This window comes from Marmota monax, unplaced genomic scaffold, assembly GCF_021218885.2.
Source record: "Marmota monax isolate L192 unplaced genomic scaffold, Marmota_monax_Labrador192_F-V1.1 WCK01_AAM20220418_F8-fsc00023, whole genome shotgun sequence".
NCBI lineage: Eukaryota > Metazoa > Chordata > Mammalia > Rodentia > Sciuridae > Marmota > Marmota monax.
This window is the reverse complement of record NW_026692907.1, coordinates 2,720,973-2,738,716: the sequence shown is the minus strand read 5'-3', so window position 1 is coordinate 2,738,716 and position 17,744 is coordinate 2,720,973. Positions and strand designations below refer to the sequence as shown.

The following is a 17,744-nucleotide window of genomic DNA, read 5'->3' as shown; positions in this document are numbered from 1 at the left end:
ATTGTGTCCACCTATAACTAAAAAATAAAAAAAAAATTAAAATTATTTTATTTCTTTATTCCTTTTTGATTAAAATGTGCCCACCCTTTGTTATGGCATTATTGCTGATTTTTTCTTTTATATTTATTTCTTTCCTGAGTTCTGACACATAATTTCCAAGTTTTTCTAATACCAATTGGTATTATTATTTTATGTCTTGTGTCAATTTAATTTGTTTTATTCCATTTGAAGGATTAGGTTACAGTTTTCATCCATTTAGTGCATGTCTTTCTGAAGTGCTGCTTGTCTTTCTTTTACATATGTGTACAGTGACTTTCTAAGACCTTACAGCTAAAGAGTGGCAGAGGAGTTGTTCATACCTATGTTTATCTGACCTCAAAGCTTGTATCTTTCCACAGTGTGCCAGGAAACTTATAAACAAAAGCTCATTTAATATAACATCTTACAAGATGGTTTTATTATTGATGAGGAAACTAAGGCTCAGAAAGCAACTGCAGCCAGGTGCAGTGGCACATGCCTGCAGTCCCAGCAACTTGGGAGGCTAAGGTAGGAGGATCTCAAATTCAAAGCCAGCCTCAGCAACGGTGAGGTGCTAAGCAACTCAGTGAGACCCTGTCTCTAAGTAAAATATAAAAAAGGGCTGGGCATGTAGTTCAATGGTAAAGCATCCCTGAGTGCAACCCCTAGTATATAAAAAAAAGAAAAAAAAAAAAAAAGCAACTGCTAAAGCAACTGCAGATAGTAGCGGGCACTATCTGTGGTCATTACAACATTTACAGGGCACTGACTCCTCAGTTCCTGCTTGACAACAATGGTTTAGTTCTCACACAAGTAGGGGCATCTCTCTCAGTAGCTCAGCACTGAATATGATCTCATGGGCTTTAGTGCAGAGGATGTAGTAGCCTCCTGATATTTGGGTAATAATTCCTTTCTCCCATTTGCTACCACAACCCTGTTCTTTCTCCCCTGTGCTTTCTTAGCCCTTCCAACACTTTTATCAGTTCATTGCATTAAATCTTTCTTCGATTGGGATAATAAAATGTTGTTGTCCAGAATAGACATTGTCTGATACAGTTAATTTTGTCCATCCATTCATTTTTTAAACATTCATGGACTACTTATTAATGTGATAGCTCCTTTGGAAACAGTATAAGACAACATTCCTGCCTTTGTGAAGCTTGCTTACCAATGAGAAGTTAGACAGTAAGTAAACAGAAAATTATAAAAGATAATTAAGAATATAAGAAGTGCTATGAAGATAAAGATGGCTTAAATAAAAAATAATCATCTGTCTTGTGTAAATATTGTCAGGAGGCAAAGACAGCCCAGGACTGGTATGGTTGCTCCAAATAATCAAGTCTCTTTTAAGGGCAGTACTTCATTTTTCTGTAGTGTGGCCCTCTTGCTGTGGTCCATATGGTGCTGGCACTCAAACCAGCACATCCAAACTTCAGGCACCTGAATGGTGAAAGGGATTAAGATGTAATGATCACGTACTAACTTTTTTAAAAGGATGTATCTAGGAAGTTACCATGTAATACTTTATGATATTGGCCTGAACTCAGTTACCGGCCATACCTCACTACACAGGAGGAAGGGGATAGGGTTTATCAATCAGCCTATATAAAAGCTGAGAGTTCTACTATTAAAAAAATAAGGGAGAATAGACCTGAAGTAGAGAATTGGTAGTCTTTACCATAGAAACTAAATAAGTTCTTGTGATTTCAAATAACCTGGTGTTTATGGACATTCATATAGATTGATTCTTTATAATTTTTTTCCACCACAAGATAGAAGGTTTCTTGATGGCAGAGACTTGATCTAGCAATGTAATCCAAGTTTGTCCCATAATGATTCAGAAATGACATGTGGTTATGGGAAGTACGTATGATATAATCTTAAAGCAACTCAGGAACCATTACAGAGCAACCAACTCAGCAAACATACAGAGAATTATGTGTGATCTCAGTTTCACTCACTAGCCTGTGAGTTTCTTCAGAGTCAGTAAATTACTGAGTCTATCCCTCTATCTTCCTGGAGTATTGAATAGACTGTGAAATGTAATCGACTATACAGAGGTATTGGCAGTATTCACCCAAAGATCTCACTGAGGCTGCAAGCAATCAGAGAAGACTTCATTAAGGAAACCTGAGTTGGTGAAAAGCTTTCTTTCTTACTAATAGGAAATCAATGATAATCTATAGAGCACATTATTTATATCCTCACAGCATCACAGTATACTTGTTTTATTTTTATCCTTATTTTACAGATAAGAAATGGAGGTTCCGAGATGGCCAAGATATCAGCATGTGCAGAACTGGAATTAGAAACCAGATTTTATGGAACCAAATGCATCCCTCTTAATAAAGTCCCCCAATTTTTAAAGATTTCTGTTAGGTCACTGAGTACCTATTTGTGGAGAGGGCCACAGCATCCTTTGATTTCACTTTAGGAGGTTGATAAAGTAATGGAGAGAAATGAGGACAGATAATTCTGTTACACCTTTATAACTACAGAATTCAATCCATCAATACCGTGGATATTATAAAAATCAATCCCGAAGCTTTGTAAAAGACTACGATTCCCAGCATGCTTCAAATCTCCGCCGGGAAGACTTCGACTCCCGGCATGCTGTACTTTGGAACTCCGAGTCCCAGAATGCAACGTTCCTCCACGGTCCCAGAAGGTCGTCGAGACTACAGTTCCCAGCATGCAGCCCCGCCGCCTCTTGTTTCTGAAGCCCCGCTGGCCCCTGCTTCGGAGGGAATTTTTGGATCCCAGAGAACGGTTCTTGGAGTCACAGCCCCCTTTGGGGGACGCGAATGTCGGGCAGTTCTGGCCCGTGGAGCCTACCCGGGACAAGCATCTAAGGAATGGGTTGCGACTTGGTTCAGACTTTACTCAGGCAGTGTTTCAGGCAGCCCCAACGGGGTCCTCCCGGGGCCTTGGTGCCTTTGAACTGCTGTGGCGGGCGGGCACACGGTCTCCCCCACTGCTTAGAGTCGGGCCCGCCATCTCCATGGCCACGGCTACGAGTGGACCCTGCGCCGGCGGGTCGCGGGACATCCTGTGGCGCGTGAGTGCAGCTCACTGGGGCGCTCGCCGCTGGGCATGGGTTGGGCGGGCGGGCTCCGACCGCGCGTGCGCTCTGGACGGGTAGGGTGCCTGTCGGAAGGCAGCGTGGGGAGGGGACCGCCCGGGGGACTGATTACGGGGGCTGTGGCGACGTCCTTGAGGGGATGCTGGGTACTGGATGGGAGAGGAGTCAGAAGTGAAAGCTGGCCTGCCTGGCGTGGATGATTTGACTGGAAATTGGGGCAGAGAATGGGGAGGGATTTTATGCAAGTGTATCCTGTAGGTGCAAAATAAGTAACTTGATTCCTTGGGATAAGAAGTGAGAAAGGAAGAGCTGGGGATATAGCTCAAAGGAAGAGTGCATGCCTATCATGCATAAGCCCCTGGGTTCCATCCCCAGAACGGAAGTGGGGAAAAGTTGGGAAGAATGTCCAGAATTGGGAAGAATGTAGTGTGGCCTTGGCACTTCCTGGGGTTGGAGACCAGGTAAGCAGGGCACATATTCTTGGTAGAGGTAAATATCCACCGTGGGACTGAGCTGAGGACATGCTTCCTCCTTCATGTCTTCTGTGGAGGGCAAAGAGAGATGGAAGTAAGGTTACTTTTGGGGTAGGGCCTCTACCATCGTGTACTGTCATCTCCTCTACCCTCAGTTAAACACTTTCAGGTGTTATCTACTCTTTACCACCTATGTTATATATTCCTGTAGTGTTTACCTTGGAAATGTGGCTACATTTTGTTCCTCATTCCCATGGCTATTGCCTTTGTGCAGACATTGACTGTAATCTCTGACTGTTGTGGTCGGCTGTCCCTAACCATTGTGCCTCCTGTCTGGATCTGGTCTCCTCCAGGATATCTTTTTTTCAGCCACCTTATGGTTCCAGTTGTCACTGTCATGCTTAAAACTTCTCAGTATCTCCTATTAATTGACAGTAAGTCTTGTTCTTCCTTATGTTAGGCACTGAGATTTAGAAAAGAGTACAGTGTTACAATGTGTTAGTTACCCGGTAAGAAATGCATGTTTGTGGTTCTCAAGTATACAGCCTTTGGATATTCCTATAATTATCTAGAATCTGGAGAGATAAGTGGTAAATATGATTATAAAACTAAATAAGATGGTCTTAATCTCTACCCCAAAGTGTGATGTTTAATATAATACCTGACTCTGGACCTAATCCAAGCATCAGTTCACTAATTGTTATAAAGTTCTTTAGTGGTATGTGATATTATTATAATAGTAATCATTTGGGTTTGTATATAATTGCATGGTCCATGATCTGGGTATATATGTATTAGTGACTAATAGCCTGTATGAAGAGATAGGATTTGCATAACTGAAATGATTTAACTGACTTCATGATTGAGGGAGTTTTGTTTGTTTAATTTTAGGTTTTGGGCTGGAGGATAGTTGCAAGTGTTGTTTGGTCAGTGTTGCTTCTACCCATCTGTGCTACGGTATTTATAGTCTTCAGCAGTATTGATTTATTTCATCCCATACAGTGGCTGTCAGGTAAGTGATATTCAATTTAGAGAAAACATAAAAATTGCACTATGTTTCAAATAATTTTTTTCTGATTACTGCCTGTATTGACACACCAAACATTGACTTTAAGATAAGTTTAAGGCATTGTCTGTATAACATAAAACACCTTTTTATTATATAATGAGATTGGTAAACTTACCAAGAAAAAGCTTAATTTTTCTTTGTCTTTCTTTTTGACACCTTTATTGATCCTGTCTGTCTTTTTAAAAAAAGAACTGCTACTATCATCTGTTTTAAATTGTGGGTAGAAAATATGACTAAATTAAGAATCCTTCATTTTTATATTGTAGCTAATAAAAAAAGATAAGGAAAGGATGAACTTTTGGCTAGGGAAGATACAGTTAAATTCAAAAATTGATAAGAGAAAAGATTGAGGTAGGCTAAAATGTTTCTCTGAATCTTTGGAGACAAAATTACTAAGTGCACTAAAATATAACTTGTTTTATGTCCATTAATAATGGCTACCAGTTATTTCTCATTTTTTTAGCATGCTGGGCACTATGCTAAGCACCTTACATACATTATCTCTTTCATATTATTCCTACTTTATAAATGAGTAAAATAATCTGTGCAGAGATACTCAGCTAGTGAGTGACTAATCTAGGATTTGGGTATTAGTTTGTGGCATCAAAGTTGATGTTTTTCCATGATGCTGCACTAGAATTATCTCTTTTTTTTTTTGAGATAAATGTTGACAGAATAGGTTTTGAAATCTTTAAAGTCTTGCCTAAGGCTAAGAAAGACAAATTTCTTGAACGTCTGGTCATAACAACATAACAACAATGGTATATTTATTTTGTTTTTGTGCATTTTAAGTTTCATAAGAAAGTGCCAATTTTTAGGGAGTTAGAATCTTTACCTTTTGGCCTTTGGAGATATTGCTGCTAAAGAATTAAAGTCATGTAAGTCTTCTGTTAATCTGTTTCAGTCATTTCTTGAACAGGTTGCACAGGTCAGATAAAATTAAGCCATATGCCAGTGCAGAGATAGCAGGAATTTAATTGTGAAGGCTTAGTAAGTAGTTTCATTATTTTGAGTACTGAGTTGTATTTTTAAAGATAATTGGTTTCATTATGAAGTTTTAGTTTGTTTAGCAAACACATTCTATTGTTTTTATTTTATTTACATTTTTGGGCAAAATATATACATATCTTAAACTTTGAATTGGAATATTAATTGTCACACTACCCTGAAAGGGTGACTTCTTAGTGTTTCATGGAACATCAAAATTGTTTTTCTTAGTTTAGCTCTTTTAGATGATTTATGGGTTATGCTATTTCTAAAGATGTTACTTTGACTTTAGTTAAAATGCATTTATTAAGATGAGATCTGAAAAATATTTTTACACTTTAAAAAGCAATTTTGTTGGTGTATTACTAACTATGGTACTTCTCTTTCACATGATGAAATGTTTGCATATGGCAGTATTTGATCTGATGTCAACATCTGGGCGATTTAAAAGAAATTTGAATGTAATTTTAAAGCACCCAGAGCCAAATTGGAATAACTCCCACACTGGAGTTCTTGAGTTGATGTCCCACTGGACCTGTCAGCAGTGTACAATTAAATTCTTGAAGGAAAGATAACTTCTAAAGTTAAAATTACAGTTGAGGTTCAAACCTTTGCTATATTGCCATGTGCTCAGCATGATTACAAGACTGAATAAACTTAACCAATTTATCTCTTATGTTTTAGATTCTTTCAATGATCTATATAGCTCCTATGTAATCTTTTACCTCCTGCTGCTGTCAGTGGTAATAATAATAATAAGTATTTTCAATGTGGAGTTCTATGCAGGTGAGTTTTCAAATGTTAACGTTTTTAAAAGTCTGAATTTATTTTACTAAGGCAGACTAAGTGCATTTTATATGTGAATATGTATAACAAGCTGAATTTTGTGTCACGTTTTTAAGGATATATACAAAATCATGTGCTTTGAATATATATTACAATTAATATTGGTGCTAATTTCTATTTTAAAAATATACCTAGACCTTTTAGGACAATTGTTGTATGATTCCACTAAAATAGAGTGGTGTTTTCTAGGGGTTGGGGATTACTGAATGGGTAGAGTTTGAGTTGGGGAAGATGCCAAAGTTTTGGAAGTAGGTGGTGAGGTGGTTGCACAACAGTGTGAACATATTTAGGCCACAAAACTGTATGCTTGAAAATGGTTCAGATGGTAAATTTTATTGATGTGTATTTTGCCACAGTAAAATAAATTTAGACCTTTTACTTGTTCACAGCTGGTGTTAGAGCTGTGATTTAGCAAACATATTGTAAAAATCATTCCTTATTGGGTAGCAGATCAAGACCAGGTGAAATTTTTTTCACATATAGAAGTCTGTAATGCTATGATTTTCAAACAAACCTAAACCTTTAAAATATTAGGTTTTGCCTTGGGAGAATTACCTGCTAAATTCCAGAGCTTATTATTTTTCTCAGTTTCTCTTCTACTCCTCTTGCCTTGCTCAGATTCCTAAGTTTGTCACAATTAGAAGCTTTTTCTGCCATTTTTTAAAAGCTCATCAGTACTTCTTTGTAAAATAGGGTATAAAAGCTTGAATTTTTTTTTTAAATATGTGCAACAAGTTGGACAACTTTTATAGGAATTGTACTGAATGAAGAAAGCAAAACCCAAAAGGCTATTTATTGCATGATGTCACTTATATAGCATTTTGAAATAGAAATCTTTTAGAAATGAAGAACAGTGGTTGCCATGTTGGAGATAAAGTGGGAGGGGTCAGGAAGGACTGACACCAGAGATCCTGTAAAAGCTTGAATCCTAACTCTGGATGTTGCAATGCATACCTTTTTCCTTGCTTTCCTAACCCTCACTCCTGGCTGGTGGGTCTCTCCTCCACTCAGGCCCTACTCAGAACACCTCGGCTTATAGCAGTGTTCTTTCACACTCTCCCTTGTGCCTGGGCCGTCTTCTGTAGGTACGTGTATCCAGTGAGGGCTCTTTAGCCTAGTCATTCTAAAAGCCTGATTAGTCACTTTGGTTCATTCCTTGCATGAGCACTCCTTATGCCATTACTATGTGCCATGCATTGTATGGTCCCAGCTTTCTCCAAAAGATCACAGTTAGGCAGACGAGCAGTAAACATTACTCGTCTTTGCCTACTATACATTGGATAGTGAGGGAATTCAGAGGAGCACCACTTACTTAGCATGGAAGCTTCCTGAAGAAGATGATATTTACACCATGCCTTGAATGAGGAGCTACATTAAATAGATAAAGGAGGACAGTGATGTTCTGGAGAAAACATATGGCAAGTAAGGTTGAATGACATGAGAGGGTTTGGCACATTTATTTTATTTTATTTTTTTAAATATTTATTTATTTATTTAGTTAGTTAGTTAGTTTTCGGCGGACACAACATCTTTGTTTGTATGTGGTGCTGAGGATCGAACCCGGGCCGCACGCATGCCAGGCGAGCACGCTACCACTTGAGCCACATCCCCAGCCCCCGGATTTGGCACATTTAGAGTATTAAAAGTTAGTCATAGTTGCCCTCTGGGTGTTTATGTTGGTAGGAGGAGTGATGGCAGCCTCTTCCCCAAAAGTGCAGAGTACCTAAGCCCTCTCTTTTCATAGTTTTCTGCCTCTCATCCATCTCTTCTCTCTTTTTTTTAAATATTTTTTTTTTAGTTGTAGTTGGACACAATACCTTTATTTTATTCATTTATTTTTATGTGGTGCTGAGGATCGAACCTATCTCGCACGTGCTAGGCAAGCACTCTACCGCTAAGCCACAATCCCAGCCCCCATCTCTTCAAGTGTATTAAAGACCAGGGAATCTTAGGCTAGCTGTTTTTAAAGGCAAATATACCTTAGTAACTAACCACAGTAGCCTCCCTAGGTCACTTCCAGACAACTTTATTGGGTCGTCAGAGAGGTATTAAAAATTCTCATACAAACTGGGTGTGTGGTTCATGCCTGTAATTCCAGCAACTTGGGAGGCAGGCATGAGGAACGATAAGTTTGAGACCAACCTCAGCAACTTAGAGAAGCCCTAAGCAACTTAGGGAGACCTTATTTCAAACTTTAAAAAAGGGGGGGCTGGGAATATAGCTCAGTGCTGGGTTCAATCCCCAAACAACAATCCAAACACCCCCCAAAAAAGGAAGTTCCATATAAACTTTTATGTTAGTATTTTGTATTGTCAATATTTACCTAACTACGTATTATTTTTCTCAGATGGATTATATACTGACAGTTTCAAATATTGAAATAAAGATTTTGCTAGAGGGCAGGATCTATCTTTAAATCGCTACACATTCTTTTATGGCCCTGGAGAGTTACAGAGTTGGTGTTATTTCAGCTATTAGGAAATTTTAATTTAAAAGAAAGAAAATTATTATTATCCTAACCCTAATAGCATGGTAATAAAAACCTAAATTCTTATGTTTTTCTCTTTTGTGTGTTCATCTCTTCTTTTTCATTCTTAAAAAATTTTTTAACTCAAATTTTTCTGTTCTATATTTTATTGGCTGTATGTTACTTTCTGCCCTTTGGTGTCTTCATGCAAGCATGAGAGGGCATAGTTTAGATCCTCTAACTTCATATGCTGTAGTTTTAAGACTATATCCATGTTTTATTTGCAGTTATGCCTTCCATTCCATGTTCCAGACTGGCCCTGATAGGGAAGATCTTTCATCCCCAGCAACTCATGCACTCTTTTGTTCATGCTGCCTTGGGAATGGTGATGGCTTGGTGTGCAGCAGTGATAACTAAGGGCCGATACAGTTTTCTTGTGGTTCCCTGCTCTGATACTGAGAGGTAATGTTAAATACTTTTTCTTTCTAGGGATCCTTGTTTAGTTACTAAGCCAAAGATGGCCTAGGTATGTTAATAGTTTATGGACATTCTTTGCTTTCCCAATTTCTACAGAAAGTGCTTATTTACATACAGTTGTTTTTGATGTTTGACTTTGAATTCAACAAAATTTGAAAAACAGTTGTAGAAGGTGCTATACTGTGTGCTGTTAGATTTGTGAGAATGATTCAAACAGCTCCCTGAGGATCGAGAACAGTAGGGAATTGAAGACATGGAAACATATGAATGTAATAGGAAGAAGGACATAAGTTGTGCACATAAAATCTGTGAGAGTTCAGGAAGCTGGGAGGATCTACATATGTTCTTGGAGAAGGTGTTTGGTGTTTGAAGGAAGGGTAGTTTGGAAAGAATGAATTTGAAGAGAGAATTTTAAAATAATAACTACCTTCTATAGAGTGCTTTTATGATTTTAAAACTTACACAGTCTTGAAATATGGGATTGATAGAAATTGTAAGTTGATGCTCTGACTTTCAGAATTAAAAAAGGTCTGTGGGTGTAGCTCAGTTATAGAGCATATGCTTAGCAGGTCAAGACCATGAGTTCGATCCCCAGCACCAAACACACACATTAAAAAGTATAAATAAAGAAAGATTATATTAGAGTAATCTTAAGTTCCCTATTTTCCACTGACTTTAAAATAATGTTAATAATGAGTTCTGCCTAATACTTAATTTCCTTGGCTACTGCTTATGAGGCCGAGTTGCTTTTTTTCCCCTCCAATAGAGGCTTTCTGTAGTGAAAATTATACTGTTGATAAACATTGAATGATAAAGGACATCTATGAATACAGTACTATTGTGACTAAGGAAATCCCCATGGCTCATTTTAAATGAGTCCTGAACTCTTTTTTGCATCTTTTTAGTGGAGGGGGCAGTGAGGTTCCAGGGAGCAGAAAGCTACAATGAGCTACAAGTTGTTAGAGAGATTAGTGCCCATTATAAATACATTTACTGATAATTTCACAGTCAGAGTCTTGAGCAAAATGAATCTTTTTTATCATCTTATAACTCAGGGCCCAGAAAACAATCAGCCTGGAATCTCAACCCTCATGGAGATAGGTGGTGGAGCAGGCCCCTAATTGGTATTCCTGCTGACTCTGTACACCCTCAGATATTTGCCAAATTATAGAGATACTCAGACAACTTCTAAAGGAGTTTAAAAGCTTAATGTTCACCAAATAATAAGATCTTATCCTTAAAATTAAAAGATGTGAGATAAAGATGATAGGTTGATAGGGTGTGGCTAATGGAAGTTCTTACCAGGGAATCCTCTTGAATTTAACTAAATTTTCAGAACTTAACAACTCTAGGTTATTAGCTGGGAAGCATTGGGACCTCCTCTTTAGCAGGAGTACTGATGCATTTCAAACAGGTGACGGGTCCCACAGCCATTCAGGAGCTGTTGCCTTACCTGTGGTACAACTCGAGAGTGGAGATATATCAGACAGGTATTGGGGACTCCCTGTTTTAAAAGCCTTGTGCCCAATGGGCTCTGGTATCTCTTGTATCAATTTTATAGATGTAGCATCCAGAATCCCTGGAGGTGGATTTTTAGTCAGAGACAACACAGAAGACCAAAGTTTTGGCATCTCTTTCAGGCAGTTGATTTATAGTTGATTTGATTCCTCTCAGTGAAGATTAATGTACCAGTTTGTAAGCAATGTTACTTAGTACCGATGTAGACGTTCTTACCCATGTCAGATTTCTAGGGGAATAGAGCTAGAGTCAGGTTCTCAGGCTTCAGGGAAAAGGGTTTTGTTAATCTTTTGCTCACACTTATTTTAAAATGAACCATTTTGTTAGAGAATTTTGCCTTCAGTAAGTATTAAGCCTAAAACAGTGAAATGTATCCCTGACTGTTGTATTAACAACTTAATTTTTCCCTTCTAGTTTAGATAGCTCTGCAGCACGAAACTGTTTAAATGAATATCACCTTTTTTTCCTACTGGCTGGAGCATTCATGGGCTATAGCTATAGCCTTCTGTATTTTGTTAACAACATGAACTATCTCCCATTTCCCATCATACAGGTAAGACATCATCTGAGCATTATCTTATGCTAGAATGTGGCAGCATTAAAACTGCTTTGGTGTATTTATATATAACGGGGCTTATTTGATTAATTCAAGATTTGTTCTATGCAACAGAGAACTGAAATTCTCAAATGCCTTTTAGAGAGAAGAGTTTTGGCTTTAGGTGACTTTGGTGTGTTTTTGAGAGCTGTATTGTGTGTAGAATATACATCCAGCTATATTTTACCCTTCCCTGCTGCCACTCTCAGACTGCTGCTGCTCTGCTCTTCTCTTTCCCTGCCTGCTTAGTAGTGATACTTGCTGTGACCTTAGCAGGACTGGGGGTGGGGGTGGGGAGGATGATGATGACATTCATGCAAAGTACCTCTGTGCAGCTGCCAGCTTCTTTTCGAACTTAAAAATCTTATGAAGGTGGGGGTGTGCAAGTAATTTTTAGAATATGTCAGTTACTGTCTCATGTCCTTTTCATAAAAAAGCAAGATATATACAAATAAATAAAATAGTTTGACCTGGTTTGATTTGAGTGGTATAGTATTTTTGGTATCAATACTAGGGATTGAACCCAGGGGCTCTACAACTGAGATATATCCTAGCACACACACCCCGCCTTTTTTTTTTTTTTTTTTGAGAGAGATAGTGTCTAAGTTGCTGAAGCTGGCCTTAAAGACTTGCAGTTCTCCTGCCTCAGCATCTTGAGTTCCTGGGATTACTGGTGTGCATCACCATGCCCAGCTTTAGTTAGGTTTTTAAAAACCTAATCTGGTAGGTGTCATCCTGGAATTTAGAACCACCTCCTCTGGGTTGAAGTGTCTCACTGTTACATCAGGCCTCTCCCTGTCCTGTTTCTGCTATTCCTGATTAGCTGTTCATTTCATTTCTACTCTGAAGCCTGGGCACTGAAAGAAAAATGTTAGAACCCTAGGTCCTTCCCACTGGAACCTAGTCTAGTGGGAATAGAGGGATGCATAAACAAATGATGCATGATAATAAATGTGATCTATGAAAATGATGCATTAGGATTCTCCTAGGTTAACTAAAGTTGTCACATGCTGTTGAGAGCCACAGCCGAAAGGGGCCCCAGCAAACTTCCAGCTGCCAGCTGATGATTGGCTCACAGCGGCCCCAGCAAACTTCTAGCTGCCAACTGATTGGCTCCTCTGCGGTGATGCTCATTGGGCTGTTTCCCTGCCCTTTCAGACCAAGGAGCTGCTCATTGGGGGACTTTTTTTTGGCTCCGCCCACGAGACCCAGCTAATCGACCTCAAGAGCAGGAGTGGGGGAGGCGGAGAGGCTTGTGGGAAGCTGGTGGTGGCAGTTGGGCTCTGATGGTTTTTCCTGAGGAGCTGTGTGGTGTGGTGTGTGTGTTTTAAAAATAAAGTTCGTTTCTTTTGACAAGTGGCTCCTGAATTGTGCCCAGCCAGACTGCGGCACAGGGAACGACTGTGAGGGTAAGTGATAAGGTAAACTGCTCTCCCCTGAGGGCAGGGCGAGAGGATGGATAGCCATTTTAAGATTCTTCTTTTGTTTTGTTTTGCTTTTAAGTTGCCTGTTTTAAGTTGCCTGTCCCTGGAGATGAGTGAGACGGAAGAAAAACCGCTCACATCTGAGGAAAAACTATTTGCGTCTGAGGAACAGATAGGGAGAAAGGACGGATGGACATTTCAGGAGGATAGAAAGGCTGATATAATGATTTTGTGTTGTTTTATTCTGTCTCGGCTTTGTTTGGCGTCATCTTGTTGGGTTGGATTATAGTAGAAATATGGGATCAGAAATTAGTAAAAAACAAACCAAAAGAGTGTTAAGTATATTGTTAGAGGAAGGAGGCATCCCAGTAAAATCAAGAGCAGTCAGGGCATACATTGATACAATACAAAAATGTAGCCCATGGCTTTTTAAGGAGGAGTTGTTAAATATATCACAATGGAACCATCATGGTGAAGATTTAAAAAGAATAGAAAAGAAAAGCCCAGGGACTCTGCCAGTTGGCACATTGCCATTGTGGACGTTCATATCTTGTTTGCTTAGTCCAAAGCCTTCAGTTCAGACAATGGTAGAGGAAGGAGAAGACATATTGATTCAAGTAAAAGAGAAGGTCTCTCAAGTTAGTCAGACAGAGGAAAAGATTCAAGTAAAAGAGAAGGTCTCTCCAGCTAGTCAGACAGAGGAAGAAAGTTTAGAGCAGAAAAAGCCATCAGGGGAAAAGTTACAACAGGAGACTGCTACTAACACCTTTCTATCACCAGAGGGTGTAAGTGTCCAACCAACAGCGCCACCTCTACAGGAGACTGCTACTAACACCTTTCTATCACCAGAGGGTGTAAGTGTCCAACCAACAGCGCCACCTCCATATGCTGGGAGGCTCCCAACCCCCGCAGTTGATAGTTGGGATCCTGAGACAGGATCTCAAATATTAACATGCCCTGTATCTGAGCAGGCAGGAGGGCAGTGAATTCACCATGCTTTAAATTTCAAAAAAGTGAAGCAGCTAAAAGAGGCTGTAACAACCTATGGTCCTCAAGCACCCTTCACTGTAAGCATGGTTGAATCCATTACCAACTTGAACGTGACGCCAGCAGATTGGGCTAATATGTGTAAAGTTGTGCTAAATGCAGGACAATACCTGTTATGGAAGGTTGCCAGTGAGGAATTTTGCAAGGAGTCGGCTAGGCGAAATGCAGCAGCTGGAAGTTTGCTGGGGCCCCTTTCGGCTGTGGCTCTCAACAACATGCCTGTTGCATCTGTGAGAATATGTACTGCAAGGAGATAGTACTCCCTGAAAAAAATTTGGCTCTTACCTGCTGCAGTCTGAATGTTTGAAAAAATAATTCCTGTTTAGAAATTCTTCACATCTTGTGAAGAAGAATTGAAAGTAGGACATAAGCTTTGCTGCCTCAAAATTTCACAACAAAAAATTTTCAAAATACTGTGCAGAAATATTCATGTAAATCAACTTAGATCCAAATATAATAAAGAATAATAATAGCTGGATGGGTGGCACACACTTATAATCCCAGCAGCCAGAAAGCTGAGGCAGGAGGATCACAAACTCAAAGTTGGCCTCAGCAACTTAGTGAGGCCCTAAGCAATTTAGTGAGACCCTATCTCAGAATAAAAAATAAAAAGGGCTGGGGATGTAGCTCAGTGGTTGAGTGCTTCTGGGTTCAATCCTAGGTACCAATAAACAAATAAAGAATAGTGAACAAGAAAAACAAAGTCTTAAGAGAAAAATAAGATGCCACAGAATATCTTTCTGGATTTCCATGGACCTCAGTTGAAATTTCCCACCTACTTAACATCACAGATGGGCAATAGAGTGAACATAGGAGTTGTCCAGTAGTTGATAATGCTTACAAATTGCTGAATTATGTTTCTACCATGTCAAGTTCATAAAATTTAACTTTTTTTGGTAATTGGTTTGGGTAAAATTTTGTATTGTATCTCAGAAGTTTATTCCATGATAGCAACGTTCAGCTTTGGCCAGAATATTGATTTTTAACAGTTGGCCAAATATGTATTGGGGGCATCTCTAAGAGCCATGAATGTGCAGTGGTATTGGTCTGCCCAGCTGGTTGCCATTCTCCAGCCCACGGATGTTTGGAGTGGGGGTTTTTTAGGGCCCTTCATTGAAAAGATGTGGAATAAGGGAAGGAGGATTTGACAGTAGTTGAAAGGATGCACAGTCAGGTTTGTGTCTTTGCATAGCAGGGAAGGTTTGCCTCCCAAAAAGAAAGGGGGAGGGAGGACACCATAGCTTAGCTTTCTTTCATTGTAGGAACATTGTGCCTGCATGAGACCTTCCCTTGTGCATTTAAGTTGCTGAGGGAAGCAGGATGGATTGTTAGGAAATTCCAAGCTAGATATGAGGTGTCAGGCCCATTGCCCTTGGAGGCTTCCAGGGAACAATGTGATATAACCATGTACTTTCTTTTTTTTTTTTTTAGCCAACCAGTTTGTAACCATGTGCTTTCTTTAAAAGAGAGAGAGAGAGAGAGAGAGAGAGAGAGAGAGAGAATTTTTTAGTATTTATTTTTTAGTTTTTGGTGTACACAATATCTTTATTTTATTTTTATGTGGTGCTGAGGATCGAACCCAGTTCCCCGCGCATGCCAGGCGAGCGCGCTACCGCTTGAGCCATATCCCCGGCCCCAAACCATGTACTTTTATTTGAACAGCCAAGCTAACCAGAAAACATTTGACCCTTAGAATTTTTTCTTCTATAATTAATAATAATCATTGTTGTCAACAACCATTGTCAACATCATTATTTTCAGAATTGTTATTTCAGGAAAAAAAATGATTTTTTTTCTAGTACGTTCATCTCCTGAGGTAGGTAGTGTTGTCTTCGCTGCCTCTACTTTTCCGCCACTTAGTATAAAGGCAGTGTGCATTGTCTTTAAGATTGTGGGCTCTGAAACCAGCTTGCCCGGATTCATAAATTGGATTTTCCTTTTGCTAACTGGTAATGTTGGTGAAGTCATCTAACGTCTCTCTGCCTTGGTTTCTTCATCTGTAAAATGACAATAATAATAGAGCCTCATTGGGTTGTTGTGAAGTTTAAACAGATTAATCCATGTAATTTGTACCAGTTCTTGACATGGTAACATGCAAAGAATGCCGGTTGCTATTGTTACTATAGGCCTCCCTTATCCACAGTTTGGTTTTCGTCAGGTTTGCTTACTAGCAATCAACTACAATCTGAAAATATTAAGTGGAAAATTCTAGGAATAAGCAATTTATAACTTAAATTATTACAATATATTATTATAATTGTTCTATTTGTTATTGGTTATTATTTTTAATCTCTTGCTGTATCTGATTTATCATATTACTAATCTTAGGTATGTATGCATAGAAATAAACAGTATGTATAGGGTACTTTCTGCATTCACTAGTGGTCTTGAAATGTATCCCCCAGAGCTACGGTGGAGCTATGTTTTTTATACTTTCTCCATCTCTATAGGCCTTACTAACAAGTATGGATTGATATTGTTAATTTTCTTATTTCTGATCTCCCTATTAGTGAGATGGTTGTATAATGTAAAAATATTAAATATTTTAGCATCAGAAGTAATTCAGTTTTGCCTCTGGGATAATCTTTGACTTTTTGAACAGTGGTTATGGTTTATGTGTTGAGGCTATAAAGAACTTGCTGTAGAATGTGGTGGAATGTATTGTTGATTCTTTTCTTTTTTTCACAGCAATACAAGTTCTTGCGGTTTAGGAGATCTCTACTCTTACTCATTAAGCATAGTTGTGTGGAATCACTGTTCCTGGTTAGAAATTTCTGCATTGTGTATTATTTTCTTGGTAAGAATTCTATTTTTTAATGCAGGGTATTATTAACTCAAAGCTCAGAAAATGTCAATTAGAAAGTCATTCTTTATTGTGTTTCTATGTTTCCTAGTTATGGATATGTGATTAGCCCCACCTGATTTGTAGTTTATATTGTTAGAGTATTTATTTAGTTAAGGGAAAATATTGTTAAAGAAAATGTGATATATACATATAATGAAATATTATTCAGCTTTAAAGAAGAAACTCTTATCCTGTAGATAAACCTTAAGGTCATAATGTTAACTGAAGTGACCCAGTCACAAAAAGACAAAATATTGCATGATTTTATTTATATGAGGTACCTAAAGTAGCTATGCTTTTAAAAACCCAGAATAGAATGCCAGGAACTGAGAGCAGGAAGATGGGGAGGAGTTGTTCATCGTGCAGAGGGTCCCAGTTATGCTTAATGGGAAAGTTCTGGAGGTCTGCTGCACAAAAAAGAACATTGTGTGGGGGCTGGGGTTGTGGCTCAGCGGTAGAGCGCTTGCCTAGCACATGTGAGGTCCTGGGTTCAATCCTCAGCACCATGTAAAAATAAATAAATAAAAACAAAGTTATTGTGTCCAACTACAATTGAAAAATAAATATATATATTTTTTAAAAAAAGAACATTGTCATTTGGTCATTTTCTAGAAATAACATACTTCTTTTTATAAGTTTGTAAGTTGATAATAATATAATAGAAATATTCTGTTGGTAAGAAAACCTTGTAGAATTTATTAACATGAATTTTAGGTACAGAAATTACAACTCAATATTTAGCATAGTGAATAGTACAAGTTCAAAACATTAATCCCATCAGTAACACAATAATATAAACAATATCTAGTATTCAAAACTACTCTTCAGATCTTTTTCTGATTTTTTTTTCTATAAATATAACTTTATGAAATTGTTCTCACTCTTTATTCACCACT

The 17,744-nt window shown here is 38.5% G+C and overlaps 2 protein-coding genes across 2 annotated transcripts in view; both read left to right on the top strand.

Moving 5' to 3' along the window:
- Yipf1 (Yip1 domain family member 1) overlaps positions 1 to 2,387 on the top strand; it is a 40,611-nt gene extending 38,224 nt beyond the window's left edge. The window contains exon 10 of the mRNA XM_046450862.2: positions 2,270 to 2,387. The gene's annotated coding sequence lies outside the window, so the exon portion shown is untranslated. The remainder of the gene's footprint in view (positions 1 to 2,269) is intronic.
- Positions 2,388 to 2,519: 132 nt separating this feature from the next.
- Positions 2,520 to 17,744, top strand: part of Ndc1 (NDC1 transmembrane nucleoporin) — a 59,474-nt gene continuing 44,249 nt past the window's right edge. The window contains exons 1-6 of the mRNA XM_046450859.2: positions 2,520 to 3,076; positions 4,465 to 4,585; positions 6,314 to 6,415; positions 9,230 to 9,404; positions 11,352 to 11,490; positions 16,692 to 16,800. Coding sequence (XP_046306815.1) covers positions 2,711 to 3,076; positions 4,465 to 4,585; positions 6,314 to 6,415; positions 9,230 to 9,404; positions 11,352 to 11,490; positions 16,692 to 16,800 — 1,012 coding nt within the window. The 5' untranslated portion in view covers positions 2,520 to 2,710. The remainder of the gene's footprint in view (positions 3,077 to 4,464; positions 4,586 to 6,313; positions 6,416 to 9,229; positions 9,405 to 11,351; positions 11,491 to 16,691; positions 16,801 to 17,744) is intronic.